General features: G+C 37.6%; 1 protein-coding gene across 1 annotated transcript in view; it reads right to left on the bottom strand.

Moving 5' to 3' along the window:
* LOC139742799 (dual specificity mitogen-activated protein kinase kinase 4-like) overlaps positions 1–18,303 on the bottom strand; it is a 50,037-nt gene that overhangs the window by 11,492 nt on the left and 20,242 nt on the right. Inside the window, exons 2-5 of the mRNA XM_071653314.1 lie at positions 12,770–12,875; positions 10,993–11,053; positions 2,220–2,333; positions 1,650–1,769 (exon numbers count right to left, since the gene is read on the bottom strand). Coding sequence (XP_071509415.1) covers positions 1,650–1,769; positions 2,220–2,333; positions 10,993–11,053; positions 12,770–12,875 — 401 coding nt within the window. The remainder of the gene's footprint in view (positions 1–1,649; positions 1,770–2,219; positions 2,334–10,992; positions 11,054–12,769; positions 12,876–18,303) is intronic.

The following is an 18,303-nucleotide window of genomic DNA, read 5'->3' as shown; positions in this document are numbered from 1 at the left end:
TTACAAAAATACAATTTTGCATAAAGAAAAACACATAACACACACACACACACACACACACACACACACACAAACTTTCTTGGTTGCCAAAAGAGCACATGACTTAGCTCTCCTACAAGGTATGGAAAAAAACTTTGTTGAGGAAATGAAGTTCATTTAAAAAAAAAAAAAAAAAAACTTGTGAGATTTCATTTTCATACCATCATTGTACCATATCAACATTACAAATGAATTGCATTTATAGAGGTCAACACAAGGCATTGAGCAAAACTTTTCAATGTATAGTTTTATATTCCTAAAACTGCTTCCGCATATTTCACTACTGTAAAACCAGAAACATATGCAGTGTGAAATGGCCTTTTTGCGGCAATGAAACTTTCAAGAAATACTCCTGGCTTTCCATGCATTGTGCAGACAAAAACTTTTGCATGCATTTACTTTCACAAATTTTGGTTCCTTGCAAAATTTAAAAAGTTTCATACATGTGAATATTTCTGGTTGTACAGTGATCCTCCTGTATTCTTTGAATCCACATATGAGTTTAGGGAAATATCCCCTTCAGAAAGAATCAAATACATGTAGGATTGTCGACCTTCAATAGAAAAAAAAAAGACATTTTCAATGACAGTCCATTATCTGCACTGAAAAAACAAGGCAAGTGCCAAATTGTGTCTCGCCCATTCGCGTACAAGAAATTAGTATTTTTCTAATTCCCAGAAGTTTATTGACCCGCCTATGACCTTTGACCTTGTGGTAACCTTCAACTCCCCAAGGGACATTTACCATCCAAGTTTGGTCACAAACAGACAAAGGGATCAAAAGTTCTGAGCCATAATCGAAACGTGCCATAAAAACTTAATGGGCCCTAAAAATTTGTTGACCCCTGTATGTGACCTTTGACCTTGTGATGACCTTTACCTCCCCAAGGGACATCTACCGTCCAAGTTTGGTCACAAATAGACAAAGGGATCAAAAGTTATGAGCCATAATCAAAACACGCCATAAAAACTTAACATTGGGCCCTAAAAGTTCGTTGACCCCTGTCTGTGACCTTTGACCTTGTGGTAACCTTCAACTTCCCAAGGGACATCTACCATCTAAGTTTGGTCACAAACAGACAGATACATCAAAAGTTACGAGCCATAAACTAAACGCGCCCTAAAAACTTAACATTGGGCCCTAAAGTTCATTGACCTCTGCCTGCGACCTTTGACCTTGAGGTGCCCTTCATGTTTCGTATAATGTGTAACTTTGTATAACCACTCTTCCCTCCATGTAGCATTGAAATTGAAATCCTCAGTAGAGAGTTATTCAAGTTTTTGTAGCGTTACGGACAGACGCCGCAGGCGATCCCTTAGTCTCTCCAAACCTCCAGTGGGCTCGACAAAAATGACAGCTCGACTTTCACTTTCCCTGACCATGTATTCCTCACCAGGAAAATTACTTATCATAATCAACACCAATCAGCAACAATGAGACAGGCAAGGAAGTACTGATGCATTACTAGACCAATTAAAGAAACATAAAGACCTTTCTTGTGCTTTCAGGTACACAGACATGTAACATAAGTTCACTATATCTCGCCTTAGTTCTTGTAATGCTCACAGCTTTCCCTCTCCATTCTAACAACCATGTTACTTTGCACGTACCTCTTTGAAGAGTGCTCCAAAAAATTTGATGATGTACTCGCAGTTGGCACTTCGCTTGACAACATCTAAGTCCATGAGGAGTTGCTTTTGGTCTTTTTCATCCACCGTGGACCGTATCCTCTGTTGGCAACAAATATCACGTAGAACATTATAGCAATAGTCTTTGACTTTATGACCATTACTCCCTTAGGCAAAGTAAGTTGAATCTACCATGACACAGTCCATTAGGATGGGGATTGCTAAGAATGAACCTCACAGTTGTATACAGTTAATACCTTTATGTGACAAAACATTGAGATTTCCTAGTCAAACTCTCATGAGGCAAAACAACCAAACAAAAACCAATCTTAGACTAAACTTGGCATCTTTGACTGTATATTAGCAATCTGATATGACAACAATGAAATAAACGCACAAATAGAAAAGTAAATTTATCTTTCATGGATAGACAAAATATACAAGAAATCAAGGGCTAGGGCAGGAAAAGTTCATGTATCAGTCACTTTAGTATTTTGTGATACGATTCATGTATCATACAAGATTCCATCTAAAATTCAAAAGAAATCTTACCTTGACAGCCATGATGCTCTGGCTCTGCCGATGCCACATTTTGTTGACTGAGCCAAAGGCACCCCGCCCTATCTCTCCCCTGTCCTCTAGATCTTCTGATGTGAACTCATACGTCTGCAATACATAAAGTGGACCAGGTGTAGGCTTTGAAAGCTGACTTTCAGAAAAATATTCATAAACATAAGAAACATAAGAAACAATATGGTGGAAGTGTCAGTACTGTCAGACAGTAAATTTAATGAAAAGTTGGAAATCTAACACATTTCCATGAAAATCTGATATCAGCCAAAACTAATAACAGAAAGAAAATGGCACTAAAGATCATCACATTAAGATATAGCTAAAAGACATCCTTGCTTGGTTTAATGACAAGCAAATATTTGATGCAAAAGATATAATCTACTGTGTTTTAATTTCATTTCAGGCTTAAACAGGCTTGAGAGACATTTTCTGTACACGTATGCTCCTCATCCATAAAGCTTGGAATGAGGCATCTTCAAGCAAACAGGAAATAAATACATGAATGCAAAATTACACTGAGACATACAACAATATGCATCTACCCAACATGCGCTCACTCGCAATAATGGATGTGAAAATGTGTCCTGCATATCATCTAATGCTGTCACTGTTATTTCCATTAAAGATAACCAGATAACCAACATCATGTATATTTTGATAGCTTTCTTTGTACATTCTTACTGTCATCTTTTGCTTTGTATCATCTTGACTGTACAAACATCAATTTCAAATTGTGATGAAAATGACACAAAAGAGCAAATGGCAGCCATCGCCTCAACAGTTTGCAGGGGCAGCTGTGGAGACCATGCAGCCTGTGTGTGCCAGCAAGCCGACACTGTCAGAAACCATCCTTGGCTGGATGAGTCACAGCCCAATCATGATGACGAAGAGGACAAATGCATCCAGCAGGGGGAATTACTTGTTACACTCATGGATGATCCCCACAGTGAGAGAGGGGGGAAGACAAGATCAAGTTCACTGACATTATTTCTCAGTTTAGTGCTCGTTTCCCATCATGAATGAAACTGCCATTGATGTTGTCTTAAAGGTACATCTTATCTGCTCCTTTCTTTGACATTGATTTCTTTTTGTCACACAGTGTAGTTTAAGAGAGACATAAAATCAGGTACATGTAACTGCTCTCTGGAATTTTCAAAGCTTGTTTTACTTCAGTATAAAATGACATACAGTTAATAGATAACACAGGGCTCGGCACTACCATTTTTCTTTGGTGGCCCATTTAGGACCCTAAAATCTTAAATCTTAGTGGCCTGAACAAAAAATGTTTTGGCCCAAAATAAAAGGAAACATAACGATCCATTTTGAAACTTAGTTGCCCTATTTGGCCTCCAGATGATAACTTTTTTTGAAATTTTGTGGCCCAACATCAATTTTTAGTGGCCCCTGGTGGTACCATGCCATTGATAACGTTTGGCCCAGGATAAAAACACAAACCAGAGACCCCATTTCATCCAGCAAAGTCACCCAATATAACACCTTTTCCTGCACTGATATTTGTACATCTCAGCAAGATGTTACATGTGCCATGTTCTGCATTGTTTGCATTAAACAGTCTATGCCATGACCATTTATCATACAAGAATGGGTCTGCTTGGTTTCATTTCCTGTACAATCAATCAAAACCATACAAGTGGACAGTGAGTGCACATCTTAAGTACATGGTGGAGATTTCTAAAGTAAAACTACAAGAGCTATCTGTGTCACATACAATGAAATAGTGACATACAGCAGACATTTTTGCTTTCATGATTTTTCGCTTTGCCTGATACATATATGTTCATGTGGTAAGAATAAAGACAGCTGTGGAAAGAGCATCAGCACTTCTGCAAAAATTTGGGAATTGATTGGTAATCTTGTGCAGACACTACTTAATACAATAAAAAAAAAAGACAATGATGTATTTCTGTGTCATTGCCCTGTGATTGTCAGATCTAGTTTAGCAGATGGGTGTTTGCCAGCACCATATGAGCATTATTTGTTGTACCGCTACCAGATTATCATACATGTCAAATCAAACAAGAAGCCTGTTTTTGTTCAAATGACTCTCCCAAATGCAACATGTTTAGTAATGCACAGCTATCAACTTTATCAATGAGTCAATGTCATATGATACATTTTGTATAATGCAGTGCGCTAGTACCCTGGAAATTCTGCACAATTCACATGATCAGTACTCTTCCACCTTGGTATGACTCACTGATAGAGAATGTACATTGTGTGCTTAGCAGCTGACTTTGGCAAAGTGTCAAAATCTAAATGACAAAGATGATTTGGTTGAAAGAATGTAAACTACATGTATACTTGTGCATTTTAATCAATGTTCGTGAATTTCTCATGAGGGTGAAGGGCCCTAGCTTTGGCATATAAAATGTGTTACATCCATTTACCCCGCCCTTCTTGGCACAGTATTTGGTAAAGAGGCACATTGAATCTTTATAATTTTTAAAATTATGTCACTCAATTCAGTCTAGGACAGTGATTCTATCCGGTAGCAATGCTACTACACATTTTGTACACTTGAAAATAAATGATAACAGATGAATACAATTCTAACATTTTCAGTATTAAAGGATGTCAACCCATCAACTGAAATCCCAGCTCCATAGCTCCATGAGATCAATATGAAATTAAATGTGACAAAAAATGAGGGTATATCAAATCATCAGTGATAGTGTGATCGCGAAGTACTGATTTTACCCCACGATGCCTGTGGATTAACACTATCGTATTACTGGTAAAAACTTGAAGATCTATACATGTTACCTGAAGAGCTGACTGTTGAGCAGTGTCCTCTGCAATATTCAAGCAATACTGATTGTCATTCCTGATCTCTCTGAAATATTTAGTACACATCACAGTCCTTGCCCATTCCCATCCCTCCCCTCCTCTCTCCCAAAGTTGATCGAGTCTATGATGAGGTGGGTAGGCAATCAAACTACCATTCTCCAGTCAAATGGCTAGCTGGTGAGATGGGGAAGATGCTTAGTCATCCATCTTTGGCCTCATTGGAAACACCTCATTACAGTTCTGTGTTCCTCAGCAGCTCATCGTCTGGGCATTTTACATTTATTATTGTAGTAAAATCAGTTGAAACTACTCAAATACTGATCCAGATTGTCAAGGAAACATTATTCCCCGAATATTCACCATCATTTAATCATATTCAATCATATTTTTATATATTTATGACCAACCTGAGTATACATGCCCTTTGTCCCCCATTCGTTTAGTGTGTAGAGAACCAAGTTTATATGGGTATTTTGCAAAATAATTTTGCAAAATACCCATAAACAAATTTTTGCATAATCATTGAGTTAGAATCAGTTGAAATTACTCAAATGCTGTTCCAGATTGACAAGGGAACAATATTCCCCATACCATCATAATCATATCTAATCATATTCTATATTTTGTATGACCAACCTGAGTATGTATGCCCTATTTTTATCAGGATAGTTACTACTGAAAAATTGAATAGTTCAAAGTGTTTACTTCCATTGATGAAGGGCAGTTGCCATTTAGTTTCAATAAAAAATGACTTGACACAAGAAATATTAATTTCAATAAATAAGCAATACCTGCTGCATGGAACCCCAGTGATCGAGTAGATGATGTCTGTCTAGCAGTCAGGTCATTGATTCGAGTCACACCTCAGTATGTATACCCATGAATTTTGTCGTGGCTAACTATTGAAACTGAATAAGGACAATTTGTGTATCACTTGCAATAAAAAGGAATCATTTTACTTTATATATTTTTTGTATATATCACAACCATTTCAAATTGGATCTCCGTCACATAAACTTTGAATTCCTCTAGTCGTAGGATTGTATGCTCTTTAGTAATTCATATAATTGGTTTCCAATCATCTCATTAAATGTTGAAAACTGAATCCCCATATCTACAAAAACCATACCATCCCTTTAATGCTGATTTTTCATTGTGTATTTTGCCATTTTCCCCTCCCCCTTTCTGAAAATTGTTCAGTCAAGTACATGCATTGTTTCAAGTGTCTAAAACTCAAAAAGTAGCTACAATGTTGGGATGCTTTCTTCAGGATGATTGACCATTTGTGTACTGAGAGACCTTCCCAGCTAGCTACATGCATTCACATGCAATATGTATGAGGATGTCCCATACGTAACGCATTTGTCCCATACGTAACATTATTTCAATGCCTAATAGAATATATTTCTTTTACTGTTTTTTCTTTTTTCTATGGTATTTAATTTCTCTAAACAATAAATTAGAACTTTCCAAAAGGGCATTAAAATATCCTTAGCAATTTCAGAAAAAACCTAAAAAAATGACCTCAATTTGTTACGTATGGGACATCTCATGATAGGACACGAGCTAATTCGCATAATCATTTGCATAATCCCTAAATTTTTATACCAAGTTAAACTATTTGATGAACTTCTTATGTCCACATATTAATCAAATATCATTTGCTTTCCTTTGAATTAATATGAATTTTTATAAATGTCCCATACGTAACGCTGTGTTTCACATTTATGCAAATGAGCCCTTAAAATTTGCATAAACTTACATAATATCATTTTTTCCTCAGTAGCATGAAACTGACAAGAATTAATGTATGCAAATTTGCATTACCTGAATTTGAATCCCTGTCTCTCACAAGCCAGATTCCAAACATTTCAGATGCAAGGCTAACAAGAAAAAATTGATAATTTTCTTTGTTGTTGTTGTTTTTTCCCTTCAGGTATGGTAGCCCAGTTCTATTAACCTGCTCAAGACATATACTAGGAACCTGAGGTATTGATGATCTTAATGTCCTTTAATGTAATTACAACATTGAAGCTCCTATAGTTGTGGGCTCAGTCTAACCAGCCAGCATACTCAGTTTGACCCTAACCTGCATCTAATACATAAATACTTCTCTGTCCCCTTACACGTCATGCAAACACAGGCATTCATACATGCACGCACACACACACACACCCTCTTGACCTAGATACTGGGGACTTTGCGAATTTAATCAGCAAAATTTATGCTTCATGCCTAAATGCCACTTAATAGAGAATGTCAGGGTGGCACATCTCAAATACACACAAGAAGTATCTTCGAGACAGCATAGCCCCTGTAGCCAGCCTAGTAATGCTCATTCTGCGTCAATATTGGGAGAAATACTCACTCCACCGAAGAAAATAGATGCTCTGTATCACTGATCAATTTGTAGACAATGAAAATATTACCACGTATGCTCAACACCCCTCTCATTCGCAAAGTGAATTTTTCTTGGAAACAAGCTGGGAGCATACATTATGGTCTCCTGACATGCAATGTGAATATCATACATATCAGGTAAACATGGAATTTCATCACTACATGGCTTCACCATTTTACTTCATATTTTAGGTACTTAACAATAAATTAATGTACACTTTGTGTAGCATGCTCAGCTTGAGAGGTAAAGCCAATCCACAGGGAGGCTCTGTAATCACTTGTGGGTAATTAATAAATCTATGATATCCTAGCCAAACACGGAAAATAGTTTTGAACAAGGAAATGTAGAAATTACGCGGTGCGTAATATATGTCCCCGCCGGAAGAAGCATTTAGTAGCAAAATGTACAATATAGGTAAAAAGATCAAGGTCAAAGGTCAAAGAAGTCAAAGGTTAAAATTCTATGTAGAAGTTTTGAAGCCCTCACCTAGTGCCATCACATAAAGCAAACGGAATCGAAATCGGGTTAGAAATGGCGAAGGAGTAGCATTTTGTAGCCAATGTACAATGAAGGTAAAAAATCAAGGTCAAAGGTCAAAGAAGTCAAAGGTCAAAATTTTGTGTAGAAGTTTTGAAGCCCTCACCTAGTGCCATCACATAAAGCAAACGGAATCGAAATCGGGTTAGAAATGGCAAAGGAGTAGTATTTGGTAGCAAAATGTACAATACAGGTCAAAATCAAGGTCAGAGGTCAAAGAAGTCAAAGGTCAAAATTCTGTGTAGAAGTTTTGAAGCCCTCACCTAGTGCCATCACTTAAAGCAAACGGAATTGAAATCGGGTTACAAATGACGAAGGAGTAGCATTTTGTAGCAAAATGTACAATATAGGTCAAAAATCAAGGTCAAAGGTCAAAGAAGTCAAAGGTCAAAATTCTGTGTAAAAGTTTTGAAGCCCTCACCTAGTGCCATCACATAGAGCAAACGGAATCGAAATCGGGTTAGAAATGGCGAAGGAGTAGCATTTTGTAGGCAATGTACAATATAGGTCAAAAATCAAGGTCAAAGGTCAAAGAAGTCAAAGGTCAAAATTCTGTGTAGAAGTTTTGAAGCCCTCACCTAGTGCCATCATATAAAGCAAACGGAATCAAAATTGGGTTGGAAATGGCGAAGGAGTAGCATTTTGAAGCAAAATGTACAATATAGGTCAAAGGTCAAGGTCAAAGGTCACAACTGAAATTCTGTATACAAGTTTCACAGCTCCCATGTAGTGCTATCATATAAAGCAAACAGAATCAAAATCGGGTTAGAAATGGCGAAGGAGTAGCATTTTGAACATTTTGATCACACATGGACGCACGGACGGACGGACAGACGGACAGACGGACACACACACGTACGGAGCCCGTTTCATAGTCCCCTGCTCGAACTCGTTCGGCGGGGACAAAAAATGACATAAAACCGAAGAAAAGTATCAACTCAGTAAAAATCAAACAAATCAAGTTTCAAGACTGCTATTATCACATGACTCATCAATAAGTCAAAAATGTTATATCCAGTGGGCATAATTATGCCCGGGCCACTAGTATAATAAAGCTCTTTCATTACTCTTTTCTTTCTTTTGCAATTGAAATTTTACTGATTTAGCATTTTTTTCTTCAAAAAGGTATTTTCTCAGACTTTGCCAAATAGACACACCATGGAAATAATTTCCTTACACATCTGAGGCAAGTACAAGTTCAATTTATACTCTTTTAACCTGCTCAAGTACATGTCTACACTGTACTCAAAGATAAAAAGGGATGACCATGGGCACAAAAGACACCCAAATTTCAAAGTTTCACATCCCAAATATAGGCACAAATGTAAATGTTAAGAAAAAATACAAACGTAACAATCGGGTTTTCTATGCATACAGGGCTACTTGAAAGTTGTCCGCAAACCAATATGGGCATAAATTCTACTGGTTTTCTCAGAAGCCTCTATCTGTTTACATCAGGTTTTTATGTGAAAATGAGGCCCAATGATGTAAATTCTCCTTCAAACATATGTTACCCTATACCAAAAGGAGCAGAAATCCCCACGGCTCCTCAGACTCCCTGCAGCCAGATGATTGATTAATTCCTCCCACTGCTAGGAACCAATATAGGCAAGCTATGTCTTCCCACACAAAGTTTTTTACTCTCTGCTTCACAGGGAACCCTTTCATGTATCAATACATGTGCATATCTAAATCTTTCATGGGGTGTTAGCTCCGAACACAGAATGGTAGCATGAAATACACTATTGCAGTGTAGACAAGATGTTATATTCATGAAGTCTACTTCACTAACACTTTCATAAGCTTAAAATAGATGAAAAGAAAATGGTGCCACATTTTTTCACAGCTGATTGTCAAATATGCTTTAAAAAAATCCACAGAAAACAGGCACACTCAGTAACAGTTTACATCTGGGAAATAGAATCTTGCTTTTTTGTCTAAATTACTGTAACGTTTTATTTTGTATTCCTTTGTTATTCTGAATGTGAAATCTTACAAAATGGAAAAAATAATATCAGCATGAAAATATTCATATACATTGAAACATTACCTCATTTCACATACTTCATATATTTTTTCTGTTGTCCTCTGACTATAGTATTCTGGACTTCATGTAGTCCTCATGTATTTTTTTTTTCAGCTCACAAAAAAATAACAACTGCTTTGTCAATGTTTTGTACTGTTTACGAATGTACATATATGCGTTTGGCAATAACTTAAAACATTTATATCAAGCAATCAGGTATATCTGTGGGGATCATTTCAAAGTGGTCCATAGGTTTGTCTAGCATGTTATGATATCAATACATAACATTTCTAATACACATATAACATTTTTCCAAAGGATTACCAATTGGCCCTCTATATTTTTCTCCAAGTATCTTTTTGAATTTGACATGAATACATGTATTTGTCCTCCTTGAATTAATACGGTCACATACACACACGTACACACACAAAAAAAAACACAAAAAATAGAGAGAAATAAATATCAAGTTTTGCTCTCTTCATGATAGTGAGTAAAAATTCTCAGAAACTATATCTACATGCCTGACTTATATATATAAAACATTCGAGTAATGACATGTAAGTACATCCCTCATTTTTCTGGAAAACCATGTTGAAAGTTTCAAAGACTAAAAATTAAACTACAATGTGCTCACTAAAAAGTTTAAAAAGGTAATATAGTCATATATATTCCATTTCTTTTTCCTTTTTTTAAGATAAAAAACAATACAAATCATACTAAACAATGGACAGCATTACAGCCATAACCACAGAATGGCAACTTGCGCTTCTCATCACAGCTCTGTACTTTCGTTTGGTTTGTGTGTTTGATTAATTGACTGATTTGTCAAAAACAAATTTTGTAAGTACAAAGTGTGCACATATACAGGACTGGAACGTGAACACGATGCACTGCTATCAAATGCACCAGTTTGTTAACAGAGCCCTTCTTCACTGATTTATGAGGTCTGGGTGTGTCCACTGACTTCAATGGCTTACCTCATCTGGTGAGATGCTGAGCTTGCCAATAGACTCCATACTGCGTGACCTCATAGAATTTCTATGGATGAGAGAGATAGAGGGGAAGAGATAGGGAAAATAGACAGTCTGGCATCCTTCACATCTACAGAAAATTTATGGAAATTTAAGTATATGACATGTCACACTCTAAATGGCATTTTTCCACACCTGCATAATAAAAACTACTACACACCTCTGCAGTCATAAATTCTCATGTGTACACACGATCAGATAGGAAAAGGACCAATCTATCCTATTATGCACTACCAACATCAATTCTATACACACAGTGTACAACAATTAAAAAAACAAAACATGTATCATACCAAAATATTTCCTTTTTCCAAACAGTCATCTTGGCATCACATTCTCATTTAATATCTGAATTCTACATAATGATTCCTCCCTGACATTTGAGGTTGGACAACCTAGAGGGCAGTTGTCTTATAGCTAAATATATGCTCTAAGTTGCTTAAAGTGAAAACTAAGTTTCGGTAAGTGCTTGAGAACCCGTCTAGCATAATTTCATTTTTGCTTGCAATATATCGAAAGAGTCCACTAAGAAACTTACCTGGCTGACGCGGTTTGCCGGAATGATGAGTCGGTTTAGAGTATTTTGAGAAAAATAATAATAGTAGGAAAACCGACTTTTATTCCAGAAGGCTCCAGACTAACTTGTTCTCGGGAAAAATTCGACCCTACTTCAGACAATTCACACGCAGTAAAAGTGATCGCCACATTCTACTGGCCACTGCATAATACCAAATGAGGCCTAACTGAATGGACAGGAAAGTGCGTGCTAACGTAATCCTGTACAAAACAAAACAATGACAGCGCGCGGTCCTCAGTTGCTGAGACGCGCGGTCTTTGGAGTTTTTGTTGTTGTTTATCAAGCGCCTTTGATTGTTTTAGAGGTGCTTGATAGGCGCACACTAATTTTGCATGCGCGCAAAAGAGGTTTTTGATGCGCGTGTTGTAACAACTCGGACCATTACTGCGAGTAGCCAGAACACGAAGCGCTAGTTTATACAGGCCGCTCCCATTGGACAACACTGTACAATCAGAGGGACAACCATTACAACTCATCCCCCGCCGTCAAAGCGAAGCCGAGTTATCCCCGAGTCCGAGTTTAGTCTGACCCCGTTCGGGTAAGTTCTGAGACTGAACCTTTTTGGTTAATATTTCGTATTTTCGTCGTTACCCATCGAATATCTTGTAATAACATCGTTATCCTGCACATTTCCTAAGCATACGTTCACATTTGGGACCGAAATTTGACAACTTTTGCAGGCGTACCAGAACTTTGTTTGGGCTTTAATTGAATCGTAACAACAAAAACGTGGGTCTTGATCTACAACTACAGTTAGCCAGCTCATACACCAACCACTCCTTATGTTGCACGACTGACAGCACAAAACAGGAAAGAGATAAACGTGCTGTACTAGCCAAAGTAAAATCAGGTGAAAAGAAAGGTAGAAATCTCATGCCAAGTGAAATTCTAAAAGTATAGATTTCAAAATCTAAAATGTTTTCACCAACTATACTGATGCCAGTTGCAACCAAATATGCCAATATTTGTTACTGGGATGTTTATTCCAGGGTAAAATATCCCAGGATGCTCTGCTCATGGGAGAACATGAAAACTGGTTCTATTATTATGTGATCACTTCTATCAAATCACTGACTGGTAGAACACAATGCATAACAATGGCTCTCTCCAGTTTATTAACACAACATTTGAGTCATAGGTACTTACAGCTGTTCTCTTTCCCTTGTGTTCTCTGCAGGCATCTCCACCAGGTTGGGTGTGCTGTTGTGGATGTTTAGCCTCAGTGATAGCCTGCCTCGCCCTCCTCCACTCACTGTAGCATGAAGATAAGTAGTTTCAAAACAATAGCATAGTGAGAAAATATGGTTGTTTTGTGCCACTTGATATTACATGAAATTCCAATTTCGTAAAGACATATAATACATTCTATTGTACAATCTGAATGCCTGACAATCACTATCACAAGGTTGACATGCTAAATCCTACCATTTCAGTGTTCTTTGTAAAAATGAACATTAGTGTTATCATTCTGGCATTTAGGAATCATTCTGGCATTTAGGAAACCACACAGCTAATGCCTTTTACTTAACCACACAAGTCTATTTGGTTATAATATAGCATTGTAGAATGGAACTTATCTTGTCAAGAAGCTCTTACTTCTTAAAGTTTCTATCAATGTAAATAAAATTTCCAATACTATGAATCCACAGATTCTTCACAATCTCATGACTTTTCTCCATCTCTGAGTAGAGCATAATAACATGTTTAAACATGCACTTCCCATTACATACAAGTGCTTGATTTATAGCTCTGAAATGTGTGAAACATATGTGTACTTGTAGATGTAGAAATATAACAATGTGATAGTACTATAGGATATAATAAAAATTGCAGTGAATATACATGTATTTCTACAAAAAAAAAGGGGGGGGGGCAAAATATATGAGCAGTTGAGATCACACATACAATGTTGTATGGTGTTTCTAGCAGCAGGTATAAACAATGCAATAAAAACTTTCAGAAGCCAACATTCTGTTTCAGATCAATGAAACAGACATGTATGTAGGTAAACTACTGTATACACTATAATTTTCGCGTACATAAATTTTTGCGAATTGCCGCTGTCACACATTTTCGCGAGTGATTAAATTCGCGATTGGGGAACCAGAGAAACTAGAAATGTCGCTACAGCGACTGGTTATACCCCCGCCAAACAACATTTCATAAGCTTTGGTCAAAACAACATTTCATAAGCTTTGGTCAAAAAACTGAGGAAGTAGTTAAATCCGCAAGATCTTTCCTTGATCTTCTGCCATTAATATGCCGTTACCATGGCAACGTACTTTCGGGTACTGTCGAAAAATGCGTCTTGCACATCTACAACCAAAGGCACACATCTGTACCAAGTTTCATGGAAATTGGGCAAAAACTGAGGAAGGAGTTTGCAACACAAAATTTTCCATCATTTTGGCTCATAATATGTGAGCTGTTACCATGGCAACATACTTTTTGTCACTGTCAAGAAATGTGTCATGCTGACCTATATCCTAAGACAAACTTTCAATATGAATTCCATGAGAATTGGAAGAACACTGATGAAGCAGTTTTGCCATGAAGCATTTTGCCCTATATTTTACCAATAACATGCCGTTACCATGGCAACGCACTTTTTGCCACTGTGGAAATGTGTGTCTTGCACATTAACATATTCAGATGAACATCTGTACCAATTTCATAAAAATTGATCAAAAACTGTGGGAGGAGTTCGCGACGCAAGATTTGTACCCATTTTTGCCCATAATATGCCGTTACCATGGCAACGTACTTTTGGGTACTGTCAAAAAATACGTCTTGCACATCTACAACCCAAGGCACACATCTGTGCCAAGTTTTATGGGAATCGGTTGAAAACTGAGGAAGTAGTTCGCGACGCAAGATTTGCAACGGACCGACCGCCCGACCGCCCGACCGACCGCCCGACTGACCGCCCGACCGCCCGACCGTCCGCTGATTCCTATATACCCCATTCACACTTCGTTTGGCGGGGGTATAAATATGAGGTGGCAAAGAAAGTGTGAATTTTCAACTTACTAGCAAATACGAATGATACTAGTTATACACTGCATGAAAAAAAAAAACTTCCCAAACTCTGCGAACTAGTAAGTTAGAATTCAACATTTTTGAAGTGGTTAAGTCCATCGCGCTAGATTTCTGACGAGTGGTCCCCTTGCGATAATGGATTGGCTCTCTACAGTATTCGTAAGTAGACGTGGACGTGCGTAAACAAGCTTAGCCAGTATGGTCTGTTCTGAAAGCCGTGACATGGTATACAGTACTAGTACTGAAATGTTCGTATCATCAAGGCAAGGGATTCATTTTGGAAGGTAATATTTTCGCGTGTTGTTAATTTCGCGAATAGCTCCCGACTCGCGAAATTCGCGAAAATAAACCCCCCGCGAAATATACATGTATAGCGTATACAATACGCTATCACAGACATCTCCACTCATTCCCTTTACACATTCTCTCTACAGTGTACCACTTCCTATATACAACAACACCTTGTACACCTGTGTGTAAAAGCAAAACTCAACAATGGTACAGTGTACATGAATCACGTACATGTAATTTCCTACACCTACATTCCATGTATACACTGCTACATGTAGTTCTTCAGTTGAACACCATACATGTACATATTTGATAACACCACATGATCATTAAAATCAACTGGCATAAATGATGATAACTGGTACAGTATGGACAATGTTTACTGCTGTACAAAATTGTATATCATTCAACCAATTATACTGGGGTACTGTTGTACACGTTCTATACAATCCAGTGAGACTGATGCATGTGTCAACTGATTTACGATTTCTTCTTTGATGGTGGTAAACATTACATTTATGATTCTCTCAATACCAAGGTATTCATTGATGGGTATAGTGAACATGGAATAAAAAGACAAATCACTTTGTTGAAAAACTCATTGGATACAGTACTGTGTAGCTTGTGGGAAGACAAAATAACATCCGTGGTTCCCGAATTCCTGGTTGAATATACCACTTGGCAGTGCCCAAAATCAACTTATGTAGTTGCTACTGCTAAGATAAGGGAAAACCCCTCACAATAAAGACCTTGAGACACTACTGAGGAATGGCTGCTGCAACAGGAACAATCCCATAGCATTTTCTGAGAGAAGGCTGAAAATTCCAAGATACTGGGTTTGTACTGGACTGGCATACGGTAGCCCCTCAACAGGAAGTTTTCTCTTGATAATAACAGACATGACAGTGTATTGTACATATACCGGTATATATGTATAAAACAAAAGTCCTCCAACACTGTGTCAACTTCCTGCTGTGGTTTCGAAATGAATAGAAAAATTTGTCTTTTTTTAATGTACGTGTACATGTATCACCTTTCCACCACATCGTGGTGTTCACAGCACTTCACAAATTCATACAAAATTGTGTATCTTCATTCCAGTCACTAGTGTTACACAACTGCGCCATATTATCAGTGATTAAGTTTAATAGCTTTGCTTAAAAATGATAATATTGTACAATGCTGATAGCATAGTATACAAGTAATGCTTTATTAGGTGAGTGTACTGTATTCACCACATATTTGGCAAGTCCAATTTTTTTTGCGAATCAGGACTTCACGACAATTACTTGAGTGGTAAAATTCACAAGTGTGGAGCACAGATACTTGTATCAGCACAGATCGTGCATTTTGATTTCATGAATTTTGGATCTTGCAAAATTCGCGAAATTAAAATGCACGCAAATATTTCTGGTTTTACAGTATACATATCGTCTGTTGAGAATGAGAAGGGCGTTAAGTTGTCTTGAACACTATGGGTTTAGCGACAACTTAACGCCCTTATCATTCTCCACCGACGATATCATGTCATGTGTATGTGTGTGTGTGTTTTAAAGAAACATCACCACTGTATCTGAAACAATGGATATATACACTATAAAAATGACATTTAAATCTGTGCTAAAATCTATCCAGTATCATAAAAAACACACCACATTTTGTTTTGTTGGTAAAGTGTTGGTTTGTTTGGTCTGCACAAAATCCTACACCTTGGTGTAGGCATCAGCATCCTACAATTGTACATTGTATACTAGACATGGTTTTAAGCAAATAGTTTCACTTGCTTGGCAAATATAGTGTACTGTACTTGTGGGTAAACTTGGCCACATGTAATGAGGGCGCTAGGGGCCGAGTTTACCCGTTAGGCCAAGTTTATCCATAAATACAGCTCACATTTTATCAACAATTACTGTATTACGCACATAAAATAATACAAGGGCATATGGTGTATACAATATCACTGTGTACCAATGGCGGATCCAGGAGGGGGCGCACAGGGCACATGCCTTAACTTTGTTTTCTCTTTTTTAAACAAAAGAAATACAATGTTAAAAAAAAATTAAACAACCGCAGGTGCCCACCCCCCCCCCCCTCTAATTTTGTGTTGTGCTTTTTAAAATAAAAGCATGCATGAAATTGCAAGATGATTTTTTTTTTTTTTTTTTTTTTTTGCTTGTCAGCTAATGAAACCTGGAAATGACACGGGGAAATTCCTGTTTAGGCCTCTTTTTTTTTTTTGTCAGGTGATCAACTCAGAAATGGTACCAGAAATATAAACTGCCTCCCCTTTATGGAATTCCTGGATCTGTCACAGATGTACAAAAATTTCTCTCAAAACAATAGATAGGAACTACCTGAGGAGAAACAGCTTACACAATGTGTGTGTGCACTTGAACTTCCTTTACAACACCTTCTCTGAAGGTCGACATGTCTGTATGTATCATACACACCGATTATAGTGTCATGGTTTGTTACACAATGTACATAGACACAGTTCCACAAGCTCACTGCCCTTGTCCAAGGCAAGGTACGCAGCTTTAGGATGCTAGCAGGGGAACGAGTGGGAGAGAAAGATCACTTTTCCTTCACTAAGTCTACATTGTACAGGTCCTACACTGTCAACACATGCAGATATCCCCGCTATGAGAATGGATCGGATGTTACTGTGGTAACCCACTGAATGATCACGGCAATTGGCTTTGGTCAGTACCATGACTCACCATTCACTTGGGTATACTCTGGTCTCTCTCCCAGGGCAACATGAGGTTCACATACCTCACGATATTTCTGCTTGTAAACACTGTACTTGATAGTGGCAAAATTTGGAGGTAATTGTGCATCTACATGTACATGTATACATACATGTAGATAGTGAACTGATAACTGTATAAACTTATAAATACTGTCATTCTTTCTAGATAATTTCCCCACACACACCTACATTGTAGGCCTACATGTACATGAAGAAAAGATGCCCAGCTGACAATATGGTCAATGGTAAAGCCCATACAATCTCAGCAATGTCCATCAGCTATGAGTATCTAGGTTGTACTTCCAGGTACATTTGTACACAGTGTATATTATTGTACTACCCAGATGTTCTATTTTTTGTTCTTTTTACAAAATCTCAGAAAAAAAAAACTGTCAAGATTGAATATCATACACAATTGATCTGGGGCATATGCAGGGGGAAAACGGTGTTTGAACAGTATAGTCATCTACATACCACTCACTCCTCCTGTCCATGAAAAATGTATGTCACCTTGACATGAAAGGCTCAAGATAAGTCTAACAACTTCCTGCTCCAAGTGGTAATGTTACCCTCTTTAATGCTAGCCGACAATGTTTTA

The sequence above is a fragment of the Diadema antillarum genome, unplaced genomic scaffold, assembly GCF_040938485.1.
Source record: "Diadema antillarum isolate AM-2024a unplaced genomic scaffold, OU_Dant_1.0 seq00001021_RagTag, whole genome shotgun sequence".
Lineage (NCBI taxonomy): Eukaryota > Metazoa > Echinodermata > Echinoidea > Diadematoida > Diadematidae > Diadema > Diadema antillarum.
Note: the sequence above shows the minus strand (reverse complement) of the source record. Positions and strands in the feature narration are given on the sequence as shown.